A 19,036-nucleotide genomic window follows, 5' to 3' on the forward strand; every position below is an offset into this window, starting at 1 on the left:
TGAGCAATTTGTGTTGAGTGCCCCTTTCTGTACCAACACACTTGAATTCCTTACCAGATGGCATTGGAAACAACATTTTATCATTTGCACTGCAACTGGCAAACAAAATCTACTGTTCTGTGGATAAAATTCAGTCTTCCTAGTAAGAGAAAAATTTCCTTCCTTCTGTTTTCCAGGTGGAGATTCTGTACCTGCATCTATGAAGCCTTTGGATATTCTACTGAAAAAGAAAAAAGCTTTCTTAGATACTAAAACATTGTGACTTGTGAGGAGAAAAAAGAATATTACTTGGATTTGGAGGGAAGAGTGTGCAGCTTTTACAGTGTATAATCTCTTTTACTACTGGCATATCTGGTGGAATTGGTGGAGGTACTATTCCCAAACCAGGCATCATTGGAGTTATTGGTGGAATTCCAGTCATCATTCCAAGAGCAGGGTCAAAGTCTATAAAAGGAGAGGAAAGAGAGTACAGTAAGTGACACCAGGAAAGGTCAAGTGGAGGCAGAATGCTACCTTTGAAGCTTGAAACCAAAGCTCCTTCTAAGGTAGAGATAAACTATCTTTAAAAGCATGTTTTTTAGCATTTCCAGGTCTTAAAAGTTATATTATAGTTGTGCGTTTTCCTTCTGGGATGGGGTTTGCTGCTCTGACCAGTGCCTATTGAAGGCCCTGTATCTCATTTTGTTATCTAAGGCCTTTCATAATATGACTGCATCTTGCCTACTGATCTTATCTTCCACTACTCCTCAATTATACACCCTCTGCTCCATTCAGACACAGCTTCTTGCCGTCCTTTGTACACACAACAATAATTCCTATCTCTTTGTAGTATAGCCTGCTGTTAAGAGTTCACAGTTTTTGGGATCAGGTAAACATGGGTCCTAGTTCTACCTAGTTGGATGACCCTTTGGAACCTCCATTTCCTCATCTCCAAAACAGGATTAATACTACCTACCTTTTGGGAGTGGTGAGGAGTGAACAAAATGATGAATGTTATGTGCATAGCACAAACATGCTCAGTCAATAACTACTTTCTGTGTGCCTTTGTTCATGTTCTTCCTGCCTGAAATCATTTGTACCTACCCAAATTCTCTCCATACCTCAAGGACTGGTTTAATTCTCATTCTCCTTGAATAAGCCTTTCCAGACAATTCTGGTTCTCTCTTAAATTCTGTGTCTAAAAACTGTTGTTTCTATACCTGTTGGAACTAAATTTTATTTTATTTCCATCATCTTGATTGTTTCTATCAGAGATGACTCTAGGATGTGCAGAGGCCCCAAAACAAATATTTTTGTGAAGTATCTGTCTATACACATAATATTATTAACTCAAATTCAGCATCAGCACTATTGTAGTGGCTAAGAAATACTATACCAGCCAGCTGGAGTGATTTTCTTGCCAGGTCACACTCCCGGACCCAGGATTCTAGGAAGACTGCATAGGCACAAGTCCTGAAGCTCCTTGGGCCGTCTGATTGACCAGACATTTGGAACAGAGGTTTAGAGGATGCCCAGAGGGGAAGAAATGGGAATCCTGGTCCACGGGAGTTCTGTCTGGGATTGAGGCTCCTGGTTCCTTGCTCAGATGACACTGCTAGCCCTGGCCAGTCCCAGGCACTGGATTGAACTGAGAAAATTTCAAGAAAGGTGTTTCTGTCAACCAAAAGCAACTCAGGACCTGGTCTGGACTTGGGGTACCTGTCCTGATGGTACTGCCTGCCTGGGAAGTCCTCGGCACTGGTAGGGGGAAGGTTTGGCATTTCAAAGCATAGGGTTCTCTGAGGTGTGGGCGTGGGGTAAGGCCCTGCTTGCCCATGTCTAAGGGTGGTACATATTTCATTGTTTAAATTTTGTCTCTGTATCAAAATGAAAGTTCTTTGAAAGAAGAGGGCATACTCTATTTTGTTTCCCTGCCCTTGGCTACAGCATCATGTACAGGAGAGTGCAAAGGAAGTATTGCCTAGGGAGATCTGGTAATGCAGGGGCAGTTATAGTAACAGGCCTTAGTCCCAAAGACTTCACTCTGCATGCCACAAAGGCCAGAGGGACAATTCCTGTAAATATCGATTCAAGACAACGTTGGATTCCTCTGGGTGGTCATCTAAGATGTTGAAGGAGATGGGCTTGAATTGTGGTTCCTTCAGAAGCAGAACTTCAGGCACAAAAGGCTCAGTAAGAGGGAGTACAGTGACTGTGGGCAGATGGACTGGCAGATGGCACATTGGTATACTCCATTGTAAAACTAGCCTAAGAAAGCTAGGGAATTCCTGCCCTCTCACATACCTATCATCCTGAGATGACAAGACCCCAGAAATGTCTGGAGAGAAAAACATTTCTTTCAAGAGGAGTTTTTATTTTTATGAATACATATTTAATTTTACCTCTCATATGCCATCTCCGCCAACATGCTTAAGTGCAAATATGTGCACACACATACCCACATATTCCCTCCTTCCCTTTGGCTCTCGTATCTACTCTCTTTTTTCGTCTTTATTTATTTTTTTAATATTACATTAAAAAAATATGAGGTCCCCATATACCCCACACCCCCCTCACCCCACTCCTCCCCCCATAACAACAATCTCCTTCATTATCATGAGACATTCATTGCATTTGGTGAATACATCTCTGAGCACCGCTGCACCTCATGGTCAATGGTCCACATCACAGCCCACACTCTACCACGTTCCACCCAGTGGGCCATGGGAGGACATACAATGTCCGGTAACTGTCCCTGCAGCATCACCCAGGACAACTCCAAGTCCCGAAAATGCCTCCACATCTCACCTCTTCCTCCCAGTCCCTACCCCCAGCAGCCACCATGGCCACTTTCTCCACACCAATGCCACATTTTCTTCGATTACTAATCACAATAGTTCATGAATAGATTATCAGTAAGTCCACTCTAGTCCATACTCTATTCCTCCATCCTGTGGAACTTGGAATGGTTGTGTCCACTCCACATCTATAACAAGAGGGGGCTTAGATTCCACATGGATGCTGGATGCAATCCTCCTGCTTTCAGTTGTAGGCACTCTTGGCTCCATGGTGTGGTGGTTGACCTTTTTCAACTCCATGTTAGCTGAATGGGGTAAGTCCAATAAACCAGAGTGTAGGAGCTGAAGTCTGTTGAGGCTCAGGGCCTGGCTATCACATGGTCAGTCCAGAGATTCAGGTCTCCTGGGTATATATTAAACCCCAGCACCAACTACAGTTCCAGTAAAAGTAACTTGTGAACAAAGATCACATCTGAGTCCAGCTCCATCACATAGAAATACACACTCCAAAGTAGGGTCAACTGACAGGGCACTGAACTCCATCTGCCATGACCATAGAACCTGTGGGTCTCTGTAGCCCTTAGAAGAACCAATACCCAGGGTTGTATCTACTTTATCTGTCTCCGGGACTCTGCTGAGGTGTGCATAAGGGCAACCCCTCTGATAACCTCCCGGCTCTCTTTGGAGACTCATAGCCATATAAAATCATTTGTCCTTTCCATTTCCCCCTTGATTCAGGTCAAAAAGCATTTTTAACTCCTGTTATTATATGTAGATTGAGATATTCTGCTGGTCTGAGTTGACCCTTTTATTCAAGGTCATTTTCTAGTTACATCATCAGCTGGTACTTGGTAGTAATCCCTCGGCACCAGGGAGGCTCATCCCTGGGAGTCATGTCCCATGCTGGGTGGGGGAAGGCAACACATTTAAATGCTGTGTTTGGCTTCGAGACTGGCCACATTTGAGCAACATGGAGGCTCTCAGGAGGTAACTCTTAGGTACCCTACAGCTCTAGGCCTTTTTCTTATTTCAGGTGCACAGGCTCACAAGCATAGTCATTAGTACCAAGGGCTCATTGTTGGATCTTCATTCTTTTTTGGTTTTTCCCCTTGCACTTGGGGGATTGTTGCTGTTCCTTTAGGGACGGTGATAGAGCTCCCCTGGCTAGGAACTCAGCACTCCCTCAGTTGTTGTTTTTAATTGTATCCACTATGAAAATATCTGAACATTTTTATGTACCTGGATATATGCCCTGGAGAACTCCCTGCCAACCATGTGTCCCCTGTCAATAACATCCCATACCAGAATTCCTCCCCTGCCATTGTTGAACCTCTCTGTGATCCAAAACTTCCTGAAAAGTGAAGCCCAATATATTGCCAGGTTCCCTTAATAGTAAAATGGAATATAGTGATGAGTTTAAAGGTTACATATAGAATACATATTAATTTGGAAAAATTAAGGTAAAAATAAATTGGGGTATCAAAAAATTTAAAAATGCAAAAGTTTTGTTTTTGATGTTTTGCTTTCCATCATTGCAATAAGTGTTGCCTTGTATGCAATTTGGCAAGGCAACTACTTATCTCATATCTACTCTTTTTCTCATAGTAGTTTATGTGATATTGAGGAAAGTTTCTTAATATCTCTGTGTCTCAATTTTCCTTTTGGTTAAAGTGGTGATAAATAATGACATTTATCTCAAAGAATGAAATGATAGTACAGATCTGAAAACCTCTGGTAAGACAAGTACTTCTGATAGGTAAGTTTATTTCCATCTATTCAAAACCTGCATACACACACTAAGAAATTCACTGATTCAGGCATTAATTGCCATGTTTCACAAACATTTGTTATAGGCTTCCTATATGTCAGGCTCTATGCAGATAAAGGGCGTAGGTCTCCCTTTTGATCTTGGAATATATAAGGACCTTGGTACCCTGTCTTTCTATACTGTAGAAGAACACTGTGATTAAGAATGCTATTGAAGTCTTTGGAAAATTTGATTCCATGTACACAAGATTTTTGGAGAAACTGTTAATATTATCTCACTCATTTACAAATGGTTAATATTTGTTAGGAAAAGATCAGATTAGATTGTGTGCCAACTTAACAATCACATCTATTTCCCCCTCCTATTGAAATGTTTGTCTTCTTTTTATTGTTCTGCCTCACTCTTCACTGTTGTTCATATACCTCTGCCACTCACAATTCTACTTTACCATAGCTTACAGAAACATTAGTTCATTAAACAAGTTCTGCTACTTCAACTGAGAAGGAAATATCGGTCTCTATGTACTGTCTACAAATAAATGGAGACAAACAAAAAACAAATACACAGGATAAATATAACTTTTGACTGATGTACTCGCCACTCTGCTGTTTGGTGTGATTACATTAATATTTTATGAAATTCATTTAAAAGCAAATGTATTCATGATTTATGGCTAAAGCCAGAATAGAATTCTTCCTTGTGTTCAATATGCCAAGAGTTCTATAGGCTATGCTACCCAGCAGGGATTACAAGAGGGCAGATTATGCACATGATATTTCAAAGGCATCTACCACATATTGCAGGGACGGATACAGGACATTATATATCCTGCCATAACCACTGAATGGACTGGGGGAGAGTGTTAACTACAATGTAAACTATAATCCATGCCGTGTAGCAGTGCTCCAAAATGTATTCATCAAATGCAGTGAATGTGCCACACAGATAAAAGAAGCTATTGATATGGGAGGAGTGGGAGTGGAGTGGGAGTGGGGTATGTAGGAGCCTCTTATATATTTCAATGTAACATTTTGTGTGATCTATGTATCTTTTAAAAAATACTATAAAAATAAATAAGTTTTTTTTTTTAAAAGGCATCTATCACATTGATTCTTTCATTTATCTTCAACCATCAAGCACCAAAGTGGAAGTGGATTTCCAATCCCAACCAAGAAATTAACCATTGGAAATCATAAGCCTTATGCAATATTATTGTAGAACCTGAAAAAAATCAAAGAAGTTAAACAACGTAAAACACTTTGGGAATGGAATACCAGAGAAACTCTCACCATTTTCCAGGCCTCTAACCTGGCTTGAAGAGTACTGCCAACAAGTGTGTGCTATTGATTTTTATATTAGGAATTCAAGTCTCTAAAGGAGCTTGAAAACCACATAAAAGGGCTGTGGAAAAGGCCAAGTTATTCCCCCAAAATTCTTTTCACAAAAATATCATGTTCTGTTTTGCTTTAACCATCTCTTCTAGTACCTTTCTTCTATCATCTCCTTAACTCTTGGCACAGTCATAGTTGAAATAGTTATCAGGTGTTGTTTTGTGCTCCTTCTTCTGATTCATGCCTGTCTCAAAGTCCCAGATTACTGGAAATGCCACAAATGCTGTGCATTAGTCGGCAAGTATGTATCAGCTTGCTCGTCAGAGCTGCAGTTCTACCACATGATTTTAAGTAATGTTTCAGTATCGCCTAAGCCTTCCTGCTGTCAACTTCTGCCAAATCAACCTAATCTAAAGTAGTTACCTGGCAAAACTATTATTCTCCATTTTCTGTACACAACTGAACAAGGGAGTTACAATGGAAGCAATGTCATTTCTATGCTGCTGTCTAGTCATCCATATGCCTATCCATCCAATATTTTAGTGCTAGGCCCTGTGCCAAGTGTTGGTGTTAAAGGAATGAATAAAACGAAATAATGACCTCATAGTCTAGCTTGGAGACAGACATGCCAACAGTTAAAACACTGTGTATCAATTATCATCATTACCACAATTTTTGATTGAGTGCTTACAATGTGCTAGGCAGTATAATAAACATTTTATATAATCTCATTGTAATATACCTGTGGGGTAGGTAAGATTATTTTCCCTCATTTTGTAGATGAAGAAACTGAGGGTCAGAAAGGTTTAGTTATTTGCCCAAGGTTACACAGCCTCTAAGTGGGAGATCTAGGTTTCAAATCCAGGTTGACCTAACTCTAATTCTCTTATTCACTACACTACCTGTCATTGTAGCATGACAGCTGCTTTAATAAAATCAGGTACAATGTGCAGTGGGTATGTGTATTAGTTAGCCAAAGGGGTGCTGATACAAAATACCAGAAATTGGTTGGTTTTTATAAAGGGTATTTATTTGGGGTAGGAGCTTACAGATGCAAGGCCATAAAACATAAGTTACTTCCCTCACCAAAGTCTATTTTCACGTGTTGGAGCAAGATGGCTGCTGATGTCTGTGAGGGTTCAGGTTTCTTGGTTCCTCCCTTCTAGGGTCTTGCTTCCCTCTCCTCTGTGTGCTTATTTCCTGGGGGTCCAGCTTAAGGCTTCAGCATCAAACTCCAACATCAAAAACTGACTCTTCTGTTCTTTGCCATGCCTTTTATCTTATTTTACCAAGGGGTGGGGACTCAATGCTCTAATGACGTGGCCCAATCAAAACCCCAATCATAACCCAATCATGCCCAGGTACAGACCAGATTACAAATATAATCCAATATCTATTTTTGGAATTCATAACCATATCAAACTGCTACAGTATGCTGACAAACATGGCAGATGAGCAACAAAATGCATCCATATAATTCTTGTCTCTGGGAACATATGCTAAGGGGGTTTTGAATCACCGTGTAAGAAGTACAACTAACTACCCTGCAGGAAAGACCATGTGGAGAGGGCCTAAGAGTAAAGGGTGTGGGAGAGGTTCCAGCTGAGCCCAATCTTCTATCTCTGTGAGTCATCTGAGTGAAGTTATCTTTGGACACTTCCAATCAGCTGTCTCAGTTGAAGCATCAGCTGACATTTTGGGGAACAGAAGAATTGTCCATTTGAGTCCTGCCCAAATTCCTCACCCAGTATATCTTGAAACATAAAATGTTTGTGTTTTAAGCCACTGGGTTTTAAGTTAGTTTGCTATACACTGGTAGAAAACAAGAATATACAGCATGGCTGGGGAATGGAGTGTGACTGGTTAACAGAGTTAGCCCTTTTCAAAGAATGAGAATAAAAGGAAACTAAGCACCCAAACTACACCGACCATCATTTTACTCAGATTATTGAGAAGATACTTTGAGATCCTGTGGGACCTCAGAGGCACTGCCTTGAGCAATTGTTGACATTGTACTGTTCCTGTCTGGAAGGGCCAGGTGGAAGAAGCCAGATGACGGACACTCTACTAGACATACTAACACTACAGATACATAGAAAACCTTAGCTATCTTAAAGGTTGTCCCTTTTTATGTCTGATAAAGACATCACACATGCCAATTTTATGGTTCAACCCTTGGTCTTTCCTGGCAGGCCAGTTCAAACTGGCTTTCTTCCCTTAAAATGCAATCTCCACTTTCATGGTGGGGTGGGGAGTAGTGATGTGCGCCCATTAATACTATTAATTGTGTGCTTACAAGATTTCACCATTTATATACCCATTATCTCACTTAATCTTTATAAGAATCCTAAGGGATGGGAAATATTATTATTCCTTATTTTAAAGATAATGAAATAGAAGTTCATTGAGATAAATTTAATAAGGCATGTACTAGGTGGTTGTTACTAACTATGCTCCTAATCATTAGTCAACATTTCTTTTCCACAAAGTTCATGGGCCTATAGAGATGAAAAAAAAATGCCTCTTGTCAGATTAAACTCAGTATCAACCTACCAACTTGCAGCAGGCCTTCAAATGTTCCTGCCCAGTACGGTTCCTTGGGGTTGCTTATATCTACATCTAGAATTTTCTGTTAAGACATTCAATATATGTATTGCCACCATGTCAGGTAATTTAGGGATCTCTGTTTTTTAAATCTATTGTTTCAACTTTGGACCACAGGAGAAGTTGGAATTGTGGCAATGTCTGATCTGGAGATAGGCAAGGATAGGTGTAACATTTACAATTTTGCCTGTCTTTTCAGAACTGGATCCTGGTTTTGGCAGTCTGGAAGCCCCTTTACACCCTCAAAAAAGCTCTGCCAGCATTCATGACTTCTCATCCAAGTACCCTCTATCCCATAAAAACTTACTAATCTTTTAGGTATTCTAGAGATCCTTTGATTCCCAGGAAGTGGTTTGCACTCACTGTGAAACCACTGAATTGCCACCATAGATTATTTCAAAATAAGTGTTGCAAAAAGGATCTAATTATACATGCATAGTTACACTATTTTATAGAAAATTATGATTCCAATTCAGCTACACATTTCTGGGACATTATTGTTATTTCTTTAGAGATTTTACAAAATTCACTGGAAAATTAAGAAGATTTATGTCTGGATATAGAGAAATTTTAACCCATTACATTCCTGACTGCCTCCAATCTATCCAAATCCTGGAAAAGACTTTTCCGGTAGCCAGTCTGAAGAAAGAACACAGCTTTCTATGGAAAGCATGGCCAAGTTGTGAGATGATCCTGATCTTATTACCAATCCTCTTGAAATTTGAGCACAATCTTTCTTGCTTCCGCAGATCATCTGAACCATTATTTCAGCCCAGCTGGAAAGTTGAAGTATAGCCTGGTTAATGTGCAGTGGCGAACAAGGTAGCAGACTGGGCTTGCATGGGTTATGTGGCATAATTTTAATTCAGTAAGGCTCTTCCCAATAAGTCTCCACTTTGATCCCAAATTTCCACCACAGGAACTTCATTCCATTAATACAAGTTTTTGCAAATATCTGCCTTTCCTGCCCATCTTTCCCCTATTGTTCCTATTTATACTATGTTCTTGTCTTGTTAGAACATTTGATAGGTTCAGGGTCATGCCTTCAACTATCCTCCAGGGATGCCCTGAACAGCTGGGGCATTAATGAGGACATTTCCCACTCCATTAGTGGTTTTCAGATTTCTGGACTTTAGAGATGAATAAAATAAAATTATGCACATACATATATTTAAATTGCCAACCTCTTAATTTGCCAAGGAAAGATATGGAAAACAAACAACAAAGAAAACAACCAACGCACTACCACCATTCATGTTTTAAAAAAGAACATTTTAAAACCAAAAACACAGGAAGTTTATGATCTCAGAATAAAGGGCAATCTTTTAAATTTAGAAAACATAATTTCATGACAAATTCACTATACTTGTAATTTTTATATTTTTCAGCAGACTAGTGAAAGTGATATCATTGACTTGCCCTGGGATACACACCATTATTTGTGCTTCTGGCATCACTCAGCTACTTCAGTCAGCATGGACCCCTAAAAGAAGCTCTAAAGAATAAATTTCTTTCAGAGCTAAAATGCCATGCACACACAAAAAGTATTATGGATAATGAAATGCTTCACTTCCCATGAGGAATGGTATATTTTCTCTTCATGGAAAATGCAAATTATATAACTGATCAGATTTCCCAGTTTTTGTTATGGCTGCCTGGTCACACATGCAGCTCAACTTTAGAAAGAGGGTGGGATCCTATGACCCACACATCTGAGTTCTATTTAGCTTCCCTACTTGTTCTTTACCTTCTATTCTTATTTATTTTTTGACAAGATATTGATTTATTTTATTTGTAGGTTTTCTATTGACTGATATTTTTATACACTGCCTCAAACTTGTAGAATGAGGTGATGCAACTCATATCAATAGTTAACCATTCTCCCAATGCTATATAGTCTTGCACACCTTTTTGTTGTTGATGCACTGTTTTTTGTTTTTTTGTTTTTGCCTATACTGCTCTTCATTCCTATTTTCAACTCATATTCCTATATATGCCTAGGGACATAGCTCAAATTTAACTCTACTGTGAACCTTCCCTGACTATCACTGCTTATCTACTACTCCCAACCTCTATCCCACTCTGGCTAAAACAATACTTTTATGCTTGTTTCTATATGATACTTTTGTTACATTGTAATGTAATATTTACTTTGCTGCCTCTGCCACTGCACTGTGAGTGTGAAGGGAAGGCTTGAGCCATGCCCATTGTGGATCCCCTTGACCTAGCTCAATAGAGCTAATCTAAAAATTAAATATTTTTTTTTCTGTTTAATTTTTTATTATTTTTTAAAGATAAATCACACAATATGTTACAATAAAAAAAATAAGAGTTTCCCATATATCCCACTCCCCACACCTCCCACTCCTACCTATATGGACTTATTTTTTTAAGATTTATTTTTATATATTTCTCTCCCCTTCTCCCCCCGCCAGCCTCAGTTATCTGTTCTCTGTGTCTATTCGCTGTGTGTTCTTCTGTGTCTGCTTCTATTCTTGTCAGCGACACCAGGAATCTGTGTCTACCCTCGCGTCATCTTGCTGAATCAGCTCTCTCTGTGTGTGGTGCCACTCCTGGGCAGGCTGAACTTTCTTTCACGCTGGGTGGCTCTCCTTATGGGGTGCACTCCTTGTGTGTGTGACTCCCCTATGCGGGGGACACCCCTGCATGGCACTCCTTGCGCACATCAGCACTGTGCGTGGGCCAGCTCCACATGGGTCAAGGAGGCCCTGGGTTTGAACCGTGGACCTCCCATGTGGTAGGCGGATACTATATCTGTCCGCTTCCTGACAACTACTTTCATTAGGTGGTACATACATTGCATTTGATGAGTACATTTTGGAGCATTGCTATACAGCATGGATTATAGTTGTAGTTTACACTCTCTCCTAGTCCATTCAGTGGGTTATGGCAGGATGTTAATTTTTTAAAAAGGCAAACTTAATGTCAACTTCAAAAAATAAAATAATAGACAAAAGGCAGCTAAACACATCACAGAATTATCACTCTCCAAAATTTTGTCCAGGAACATCCATCTTACCTAATTCCAAAAACAAACTCAATGTATCTTAATGAATTAATGAATGGATGGATGAATAAAAGAACAAATGAATAAAATGGATGGGACACTGCACTCTTGCCAGTCAAGAGTCAGCTCACACCTGAGATCAGGTTTTATTAAAGAGAAAATATGAGGGTTCTAAGAGCATTGGAGTCAGTATGTTCCATAATGGCAGGGTTCTTTGTCTCTTTTGTTCATTTTTCTATTCCCAGAGATTTTCACAGTGCCTTGCATACAAAAGATATGAGTAGGGAAGTGGACTTGGCCCAATAGAGAGGGTGTCCGCCTACCACATGGGAGGTCCACGGTTCAAACCCTGGGCCTCCTTGACCCGTGTGGAGCTGGCCCATGCACAGTGCTCATGCGCACAAGGAGTGCCGTGCCACACAGGGGTGTCCCCCACGTAGGGGAGCCCCACGTGCAAGGAGTGCGCCCCGTAAGGAGAGCCGCCCAGCGTGAAAGAAATTGCAGCCTGCCCAAGAATGGCGCTGCACACATGGAGAGCTGACACAACAAGATGACGTAACAAAAAGAGACACAGATTCCCTGTGCCGCTGATAAGGATAGAAGCGGTCACAGAAGAACAAAACAGCAAATGGACACAGAGAGCAGACAACTTGGGGGGAGGGGAGGGAGGGGAGATAAATTTTAAAAAATCTTTAAAAAAAAGATATGAGTAAATATTTGTTGCATGAATGAATGGATGAACGGTCTCACTCAGATCACTCTTCCTAAGAGTTTCCATCCGGTGTCTTTAGAATACCAACCCTAGGTAAGATTTAAACGTGCTTTGGAGAGAATTCTATTTAGCTTAATATTTTACATATGGTTGGCTTTCTGTGATGTGTCCACCATGATAATACATAGCACTCTCATTTCTCAGGATCTCAACACTATTCGGCACTGGAGGCACACTCTATTTGTAAAGGATTAGGACCCCAGAGATAGCCAAAGTAGATATAACCCTGGTACTGGTTCTCCTGAGGGCTACGGAGACCCACAGGTTCTATGGTCATGGTAGATGGCTCTGGAGTTCAGTGCCATGTCAGTGGACCCTACTTTGGAATTTGTGTTCTTGAGTGTAATGGAGTTGGACTGAGATGTGACCTTTCTACACATGCCTCTTCTGTCACTTTTACTGAACCTGTGGTTGGCACTTGGGTTGGTGTATACTCATGAGACCTGAATTTCTGGACTGACCATATGATAGTCAGGCCCTGAGCCTCAGCAGACTTGCAACTCCTACCCTCCGGTTTATTGGCCTTACCCTGGCCAGCTAACAGGGAGGTGAAGAGGGTCAACCACAACAGCAGGGAGCCAAGAGTGCCTACAACTGCAAGCAGGAGAAATGCACCCATCATCCATGTGGAATCTAAGCCCCCTCTTGATATAGAGGTGGAGTGGACATCACCATCCCAAAGTCCACAGGATGGAGGAATAAAATATGGATTAGAGTGGACTTACTGATATTCTACTACAGAACTATTGTGACTAGTAATGGAAGAAATTACAGCATTGATGTGGAGAAAGTAGCCACGGTAGTTGCTGAGGGCAGGGAAAGGGAAGAAGAGATGTAATGTGGGGGCATTTTTGGGACTTGAAGTTGTCCTAAATGATACTGCAGGGACAGATGTAGGACATCAATATATCCTGCCATAATCCACTGAATGGACTGGGAGGGAGTGTAATCTACAATGTAAACTATAATCCATGCTGTATAGCAGTGCTCCAAAATGTATTCATCAAATGCAATGAATGTGTCACACTGACGAAAGAATTTGGTGATGTGGGAGGAGTGTGGGGGGATGGGGGTGTGGGTATATAGTATCCTCATATTTTTTAAGGTAAAATTTTGTATGATCTATGTTTCTTTAAAAAAATAATAAAAAACTATTAAAAAAAGATAACATAAAAATATGAAACACTTTTCCAGCAAATAACACAGCCTCAAAATATGTGAAGCAAACTGATAGAAATAAAAGGAGAAATAAACATCTGAATAATTATAATAAGAGATTTTGACACTTCCCTCTTGCTATTAACTTCTGAGGTCAAAGATCGTATTCCATATGGGTTCACAGGTTTGGGTATTGTGAACTTAGAGCCCAATATATGGCCATTTGATAAATGTTCCATGTGCTTTTGAAAATACCACATTTTGAAATTTTGTGGTATAATGTTCTACAAACATTAACTGGGCCATCTTGGTAAACTGTGTTGTTCAAATATGAACAGTATCCTTATTTTATCTGATTGTTTTATCTGTTTGTGAACCATCTATTAAACTGTTGGAATACACTAAAAAAAAAAGAGGGAGATAACAGAAACTTAAGTCTGGACCTCCTTGAGGAGCTTGTAGAGCAGTGACTGTCATGTTTCACATATCCTCAATCCTTCTCTCTGTTCCCATTAGAGTTGACTTGCTGGGTCCAATGGGAGCTGCCTTCTTAAGAATGACAATGCAAACAGATGGGCAGGATCTTGCTCTGGGAATAACGTCCATACATCCACATTTTCAAGTTTCTCTCATTATGGAGGAGGCATAGTCAATACAGTGGAAATACCATAATGAGGGACTCATCTTCCTCTGGGACTTCACAAGCTCTACATTTGACTGCTAAGGATATCTTAATTGAGGGAAGAAAGTAAAGGAGGCAGCAGGCAGCATTCAATGAGTACCTCTTAATTGGCCCATCTTTGGAAACATCTGGGATGATTGGGGCAGAATGATGCTCCTCAACCAAAAGGTCTGACTATTTTTGATACCTCGATTCATGTGAAAACTAACATCAGTCTTATTTAACCAGCTTGGAAAAGCAAATACTCTGCAGGGAGACAGCTGCCAGCTAGAGGGAACCTCCTGACTTGCCAACATTCTGGACAGACTTTTTGAACAGCAGCTGTACAAAACTCCATGTTAGTTAAAAGGGAAATTCTACACCAAATTACAGAGATGGTCCTGCCTCTGCTCTCTACTCAATGAATATAATAAGCTAGACATTGGCCTGATGACAGGTATGCGTCCAAGAGACTCAGAATCTCTTACAGTATAGATTTGGGTTCTCTGAGGAAAGTCAAGGAAGTGTATGTATCATTTGTTTTTCAACAGTGCTAGAAGTCTTTTCCTATTGCCACAGACTGGCCAGATGAGACAGGACAAAGGAAAGTTTGTTGGGTCAGAAACAAACCTCTTGAGGCACAGAAAAGTAGCTGAATTACTGAGCATGACCTCAGAGAACAATTCCATGTGGCTCACATTGCTCTCTTTTCCATTTTAAGAAATCTGGGTGTGAGGAGATTATTAAGGGAGGGATCTTAGTTCTCATTCAGTTAAAACGTAAAATAATAAGATATCAGGCATCCTGTTCCTAAGACATTGCCAAGAAGAAGGGCAGGCAGCATTGAAGTATGGTGCCAATCTTCCATTTTTGTGTACACCCCACTAGTTTTATGGGAAACAGTCATCAGCACTGTCAGATGAATACCATTCTCTTCAACTGCCATTGTCCAGTGCTTCTGCAGGGAAAGATTTCACCCCTTGCATAAGTCATTCTCCAATGTTGTTAAGAGTACAAATGAGCAAAAATTCAACTTTTCATGACCCATGTAACAGATGTATACTTTTAACAACAATAGTAATAGCTGGCATTTATTGAGGGCTTACTGTGAGCCAGGCATCATTCTAAGACTTTACATGTATAACTCATTAAGCCTCATAACAAACCTATTCATCTCATTTTATAGGTGAAGAAGTGAAAGCATAGGGAAGTTAAGCATATTGCCAAAGGTCATACAGCTGGTAAATGGCAGAACAGGAATGTGACCCTAGGCAGTCTGGATCCAGAGCACATGTTCTAATTTCTCTGGTAAATGGACTTCCTAAAATAATTCAGAGACCAGAAAACCAGATCATACATAACTCAAGTGAGTTTATATATAGCTTTGCAAAGTAGGTCTCAGCTAGTTGCTATTGTCCAATATATTTTTAAGACAAGAAGTGAATGACTGAGTTAAATATCAGCATTTCTAAGACCAGGTTTTTGAGGGATCAGGCAAGATGGCGTGTAAGTAACTACACCTTTATCATCTCTATTACAAAAGACCAGCTGTGTGGTGATGGAGTCCTACCCGAGCAGGCTGTTTTGGGAACCTGCAGGGGCGGAAGTGTCTGGACATCGATCTGGCGAGACTGCAGCAGAATTGGTGTTTGCTCAAGGTAGAACTGTGGGTTTCTAACACTGAACTCGGAAGCCATGGAAAGGTAAATTCCTTCCCCCTAGGACTAAGAGCCGTGGCATTCACTGAGAATTGCCGGTCATGGGGAGGAGTTTCCAAGCCACCGTGTTTCCCAAACATGTGAACCCCAAGCCTGTGTCCCTGAACCCCGTGGCCCACGTTTTACAGACCTAATACCCAGAGTCCACATTCTCCCAGGCCTCTGTTTCCCGAGCCCAGCATTCCCAGAAATCTGGCATTGCCCTACACCTCTGATCGCGGACTAATTCTGGGAATGGGAGAATTTAGGTGGGAGATGGAGTGCAGGAATGCAGGTTCAATTTTCTGGTGCGTGCTTTTATTAAGATTGGAGGAGGATATTAGCTGACTTGAGGAGAGCCTATGAAAAGAGAAGAGGCAAATCTGGTGAGAGAGCCAATTCACTTAAACGCCCTGGGATAGGAAAACTGGTCTGGGAGAAGGTGGAATCAGAAAATTAACCAGCCCCCTTGTAGCACACCTAAGGGAGAGGGACAAAGGAGGTGCTTTACAGGCTTCCAATAGAATATTTAGGGTTCCTGGCAAGGGGTGGTTGCTCTCTCAAGAAATTAAGAGTCATTATTTTTTCAGGTGAGTTGGTGTACCAGGGACCCATTTGAATTTCCTACAGGAGCCCTCATGCAGCCTTCCTGCTGCCTTGGGAGAGAAGGAAGTGTAGAAGGGAGAAAGAGGGAAGGTCAGACTTCTAGGCAGTTTATTCAATTGCAAAGAAGATTCTTTGCCTGAGACCTTGTCTGGTCTTTTTTTCCTTTGTTTTCTTGTTTTTGCTTCCTCTTTATCCCCCTCACTGCCTTTTTTTTCCTTTTTCTTTTTTCTCCCTTCTCTTTTTCTTGCTCTGCTTTTTTCCCTTCACTCTTTCTCCTTTTTTTTTTCTTTTTTTCATATTAGTGCTGCAGGCAACATTTCTTATTTGCTGTGATTCTCATCTGCAATTTTCTCTTTTCTGTGTGTACTGATTTTGGCTACCAACACTATCCCTTTTCCTTTACATCATTCTCTCCTCCATCATTACTGTTTCTCTTACATTCCACCTCCCTCTTTTTAGCCCCCAATAGTTCTGAATTTTCATCTCTAATACCTGTAATCTGTTTTCTATCATTTATTCACTCTATATTATTGTCCTCTTTTTTCTTTTTACCTCTCTCCTGACAACACTGACCTTTTAATTCATAGTATATTCCTGCCCACATTCAGTTTACTATCTCTTTATAGGTACTCCAATTTTTTATGGTTATAACTGTACACAGTTTCCATGAGTTCTATATCCATTCTACTAGATCTCACATGGTTCTTCTACTAACATTCACTATTAATACTACTATTATATTTTTCTTTTCTTACCCCTTTTGCTTCCTTTGGACCTAACATTTTCCTTCAAGGGAACTTAGGCAACAACAAGGAAATAGAAAAAGAAGAAAAAAGTGACAAAGAGAAGACTTAACATGCACAAAAAACAACAACTAATTAAAACCCCAAGAATAGAATAAGAAGATAAGCAAAAGAATAAACACAACAAGATAAAATGATGACCAGACAGCAGCAAAAAACTACAGACCATACCAATAATCAGGAAAACATGGCCCAATACAACGAATAAACTAAAAACCAGGAAGAGAAGTGGAACATCGAACAAGTAATTAAAGCTATCAAAACATGTATCATGGACCAATTCAGTGAAGTGAAGGAAGAGATTAAGCATAATAAGTAAACACTTGGAGAGCATACAGAAGAAACTGTGATCATGGACAAAAAGATCATGGAGATGATGGGGATCAATAGCACAGTCCAAGAAATCAAAAATACACTCGCAGCAAATAGCAGCAGATTTGAAGAGGCAGAGGAAAGAATAAGTGATGTGGAAGACAGTACATCTGAAATCAAACAAACAGTAGAAATAATTGATAAAACGATAGAAAAAATACAGCAAGGACAAAGGGACCTGAATGACAATGGAAGATGCACAAACATATGGATTATAGGCATCCCAGAAGAAGAAGAGAAGGAAAAGGGGACAGAAGGAGTGTTGGAGGATATAATGGCTGAAGACTTCCCAAACCTATTGCAGGACATGGATGTACATGTCCTGGAAGCACAATGCACCCTGAACTACATAAATCCCAACAGGCCTACCCCAAGACATATACTTGTCAAATTATCCAATGCACAAGAAAAAGAGAAAATACTAAAAGCAGCAAGAGAAAAGAGAACCATCACATAAAAAGGAGGCTCCATAAGATTAAGTGTTGATCTCTCATTTGAAACCATGGAGGCAAGACGGCAGTGGTATGACATAGTCAAGGTACTAAAAGAAAAGAATTTCCAACCAAGAATACTCTATCCAGGAAAGTTAGCATTCAAAAATGATGGAGAGTTCAAAATATTCATGGATAAACAGAAACTAAGAGAGTATGTGAACAAGAAATCTGCCCTTCAAGAAATGCTAAAGGGAGTTCTGCAGGAGGAAAGAAGAAAACAGGAGAGACAGAGTTGGAGGAGCGTGTAAGAACAACTGAAACTACAAAAAGAGGGGAAAAAATCAAACAACATAAGACAAACACAAATCCAAAGAAAATATGGCTAATATAAGTAATTCTTTGAAAGCAGTAACACTAAATGTCAATGTATTAAACTCACCTGTTAAGAGATGCAGAATGGAAGATTGGATAAGGAAATATGACTTGTTTATATGTTGTCTACAAGAAACTAATCTTAAACCCAGGGATTCAAGGAGATTTAAAGTAAATGGCTGAAAAAAAATCTTATAGGCAAATAATAACCAAAAAAGGGTAGGTGTAGCTATATTAATATCAGACAAAAGAGACTTTAAATGCAAAACAATTGTGAGAGACAAAGATGGACACTACACATTAGTGAAAGGGATAATCTTTCAAGAAGAAAGAACAATCATAAACATTTATGCCCCTAACAAGGGCACTTCCAAATACATGAGGCAAACACTGGAGAAATTAAGTGAAGGAATAGATGCCTCTACAATTATAGTGGGGGACTTTAACATACCACTCTCACCATTGGACAGAACATCTCAAAAGAGAATCAATAAAGAAACAAAGACTTTGAACAGTATATTAGAGGATCTGGACCTAATAGATATATCCAGAACATTACACTTTAACACAGCAGGACATACATTTTTCTCAAGTGCATATGGATCATTCTCCAAGACAGACCACATGCTAGTCCACAAAGAAAATCTCAATTA

The 19,036-nt window shown here is 40.1% G+C and overlaps 1 protein-coding gene across 10 annotated transcripts in view; it reads right to left on the reverse strand.

Moving 5' to 3' along the window:
- ENOX2 (ecto-NOX disulfide-thiol exchanger 2) overlaps window positions 1-19,036 on the reverse strand; it is a 389,024-nt gene that overhangs the window by 68,429 nt on the left and 301,559 nt on the right. For 8 of the 10 annotated variants that reach the window (XM_071213203.1, XM_071213206.1, XM_058291492.2 and 5 more), the window contains one exon: window positions 289-444. The exons of the other annotated variants lie outside the window; for them this stretch is intronic. In XM_071213203.1, the coding sequence (XP_071069304.1) occupies window positions 289-444 (156 nt within the window). The remainder of the gene's footprint in view (window positions 1-288; window positions 445-19,036) is intronic. 10 annotated transcript variants of the gene reach the window in all.

This window comes from Dasypus novemcinctus, chromosome X, assembly GCF_030445035.2.
Source record: "Dasypus novemcinctus isolate mDasNov1 chromosome X, mDasNov1.1.hap2, whole genome shotgun sequence".
NCBI classification, from domain to species: domain Eukaryota; kingdom Metazoa; phylum Chordata; class Mammalia; order Cingulata; family Dasypodidae; genus Dasypus; species Dasypus novemcinctus.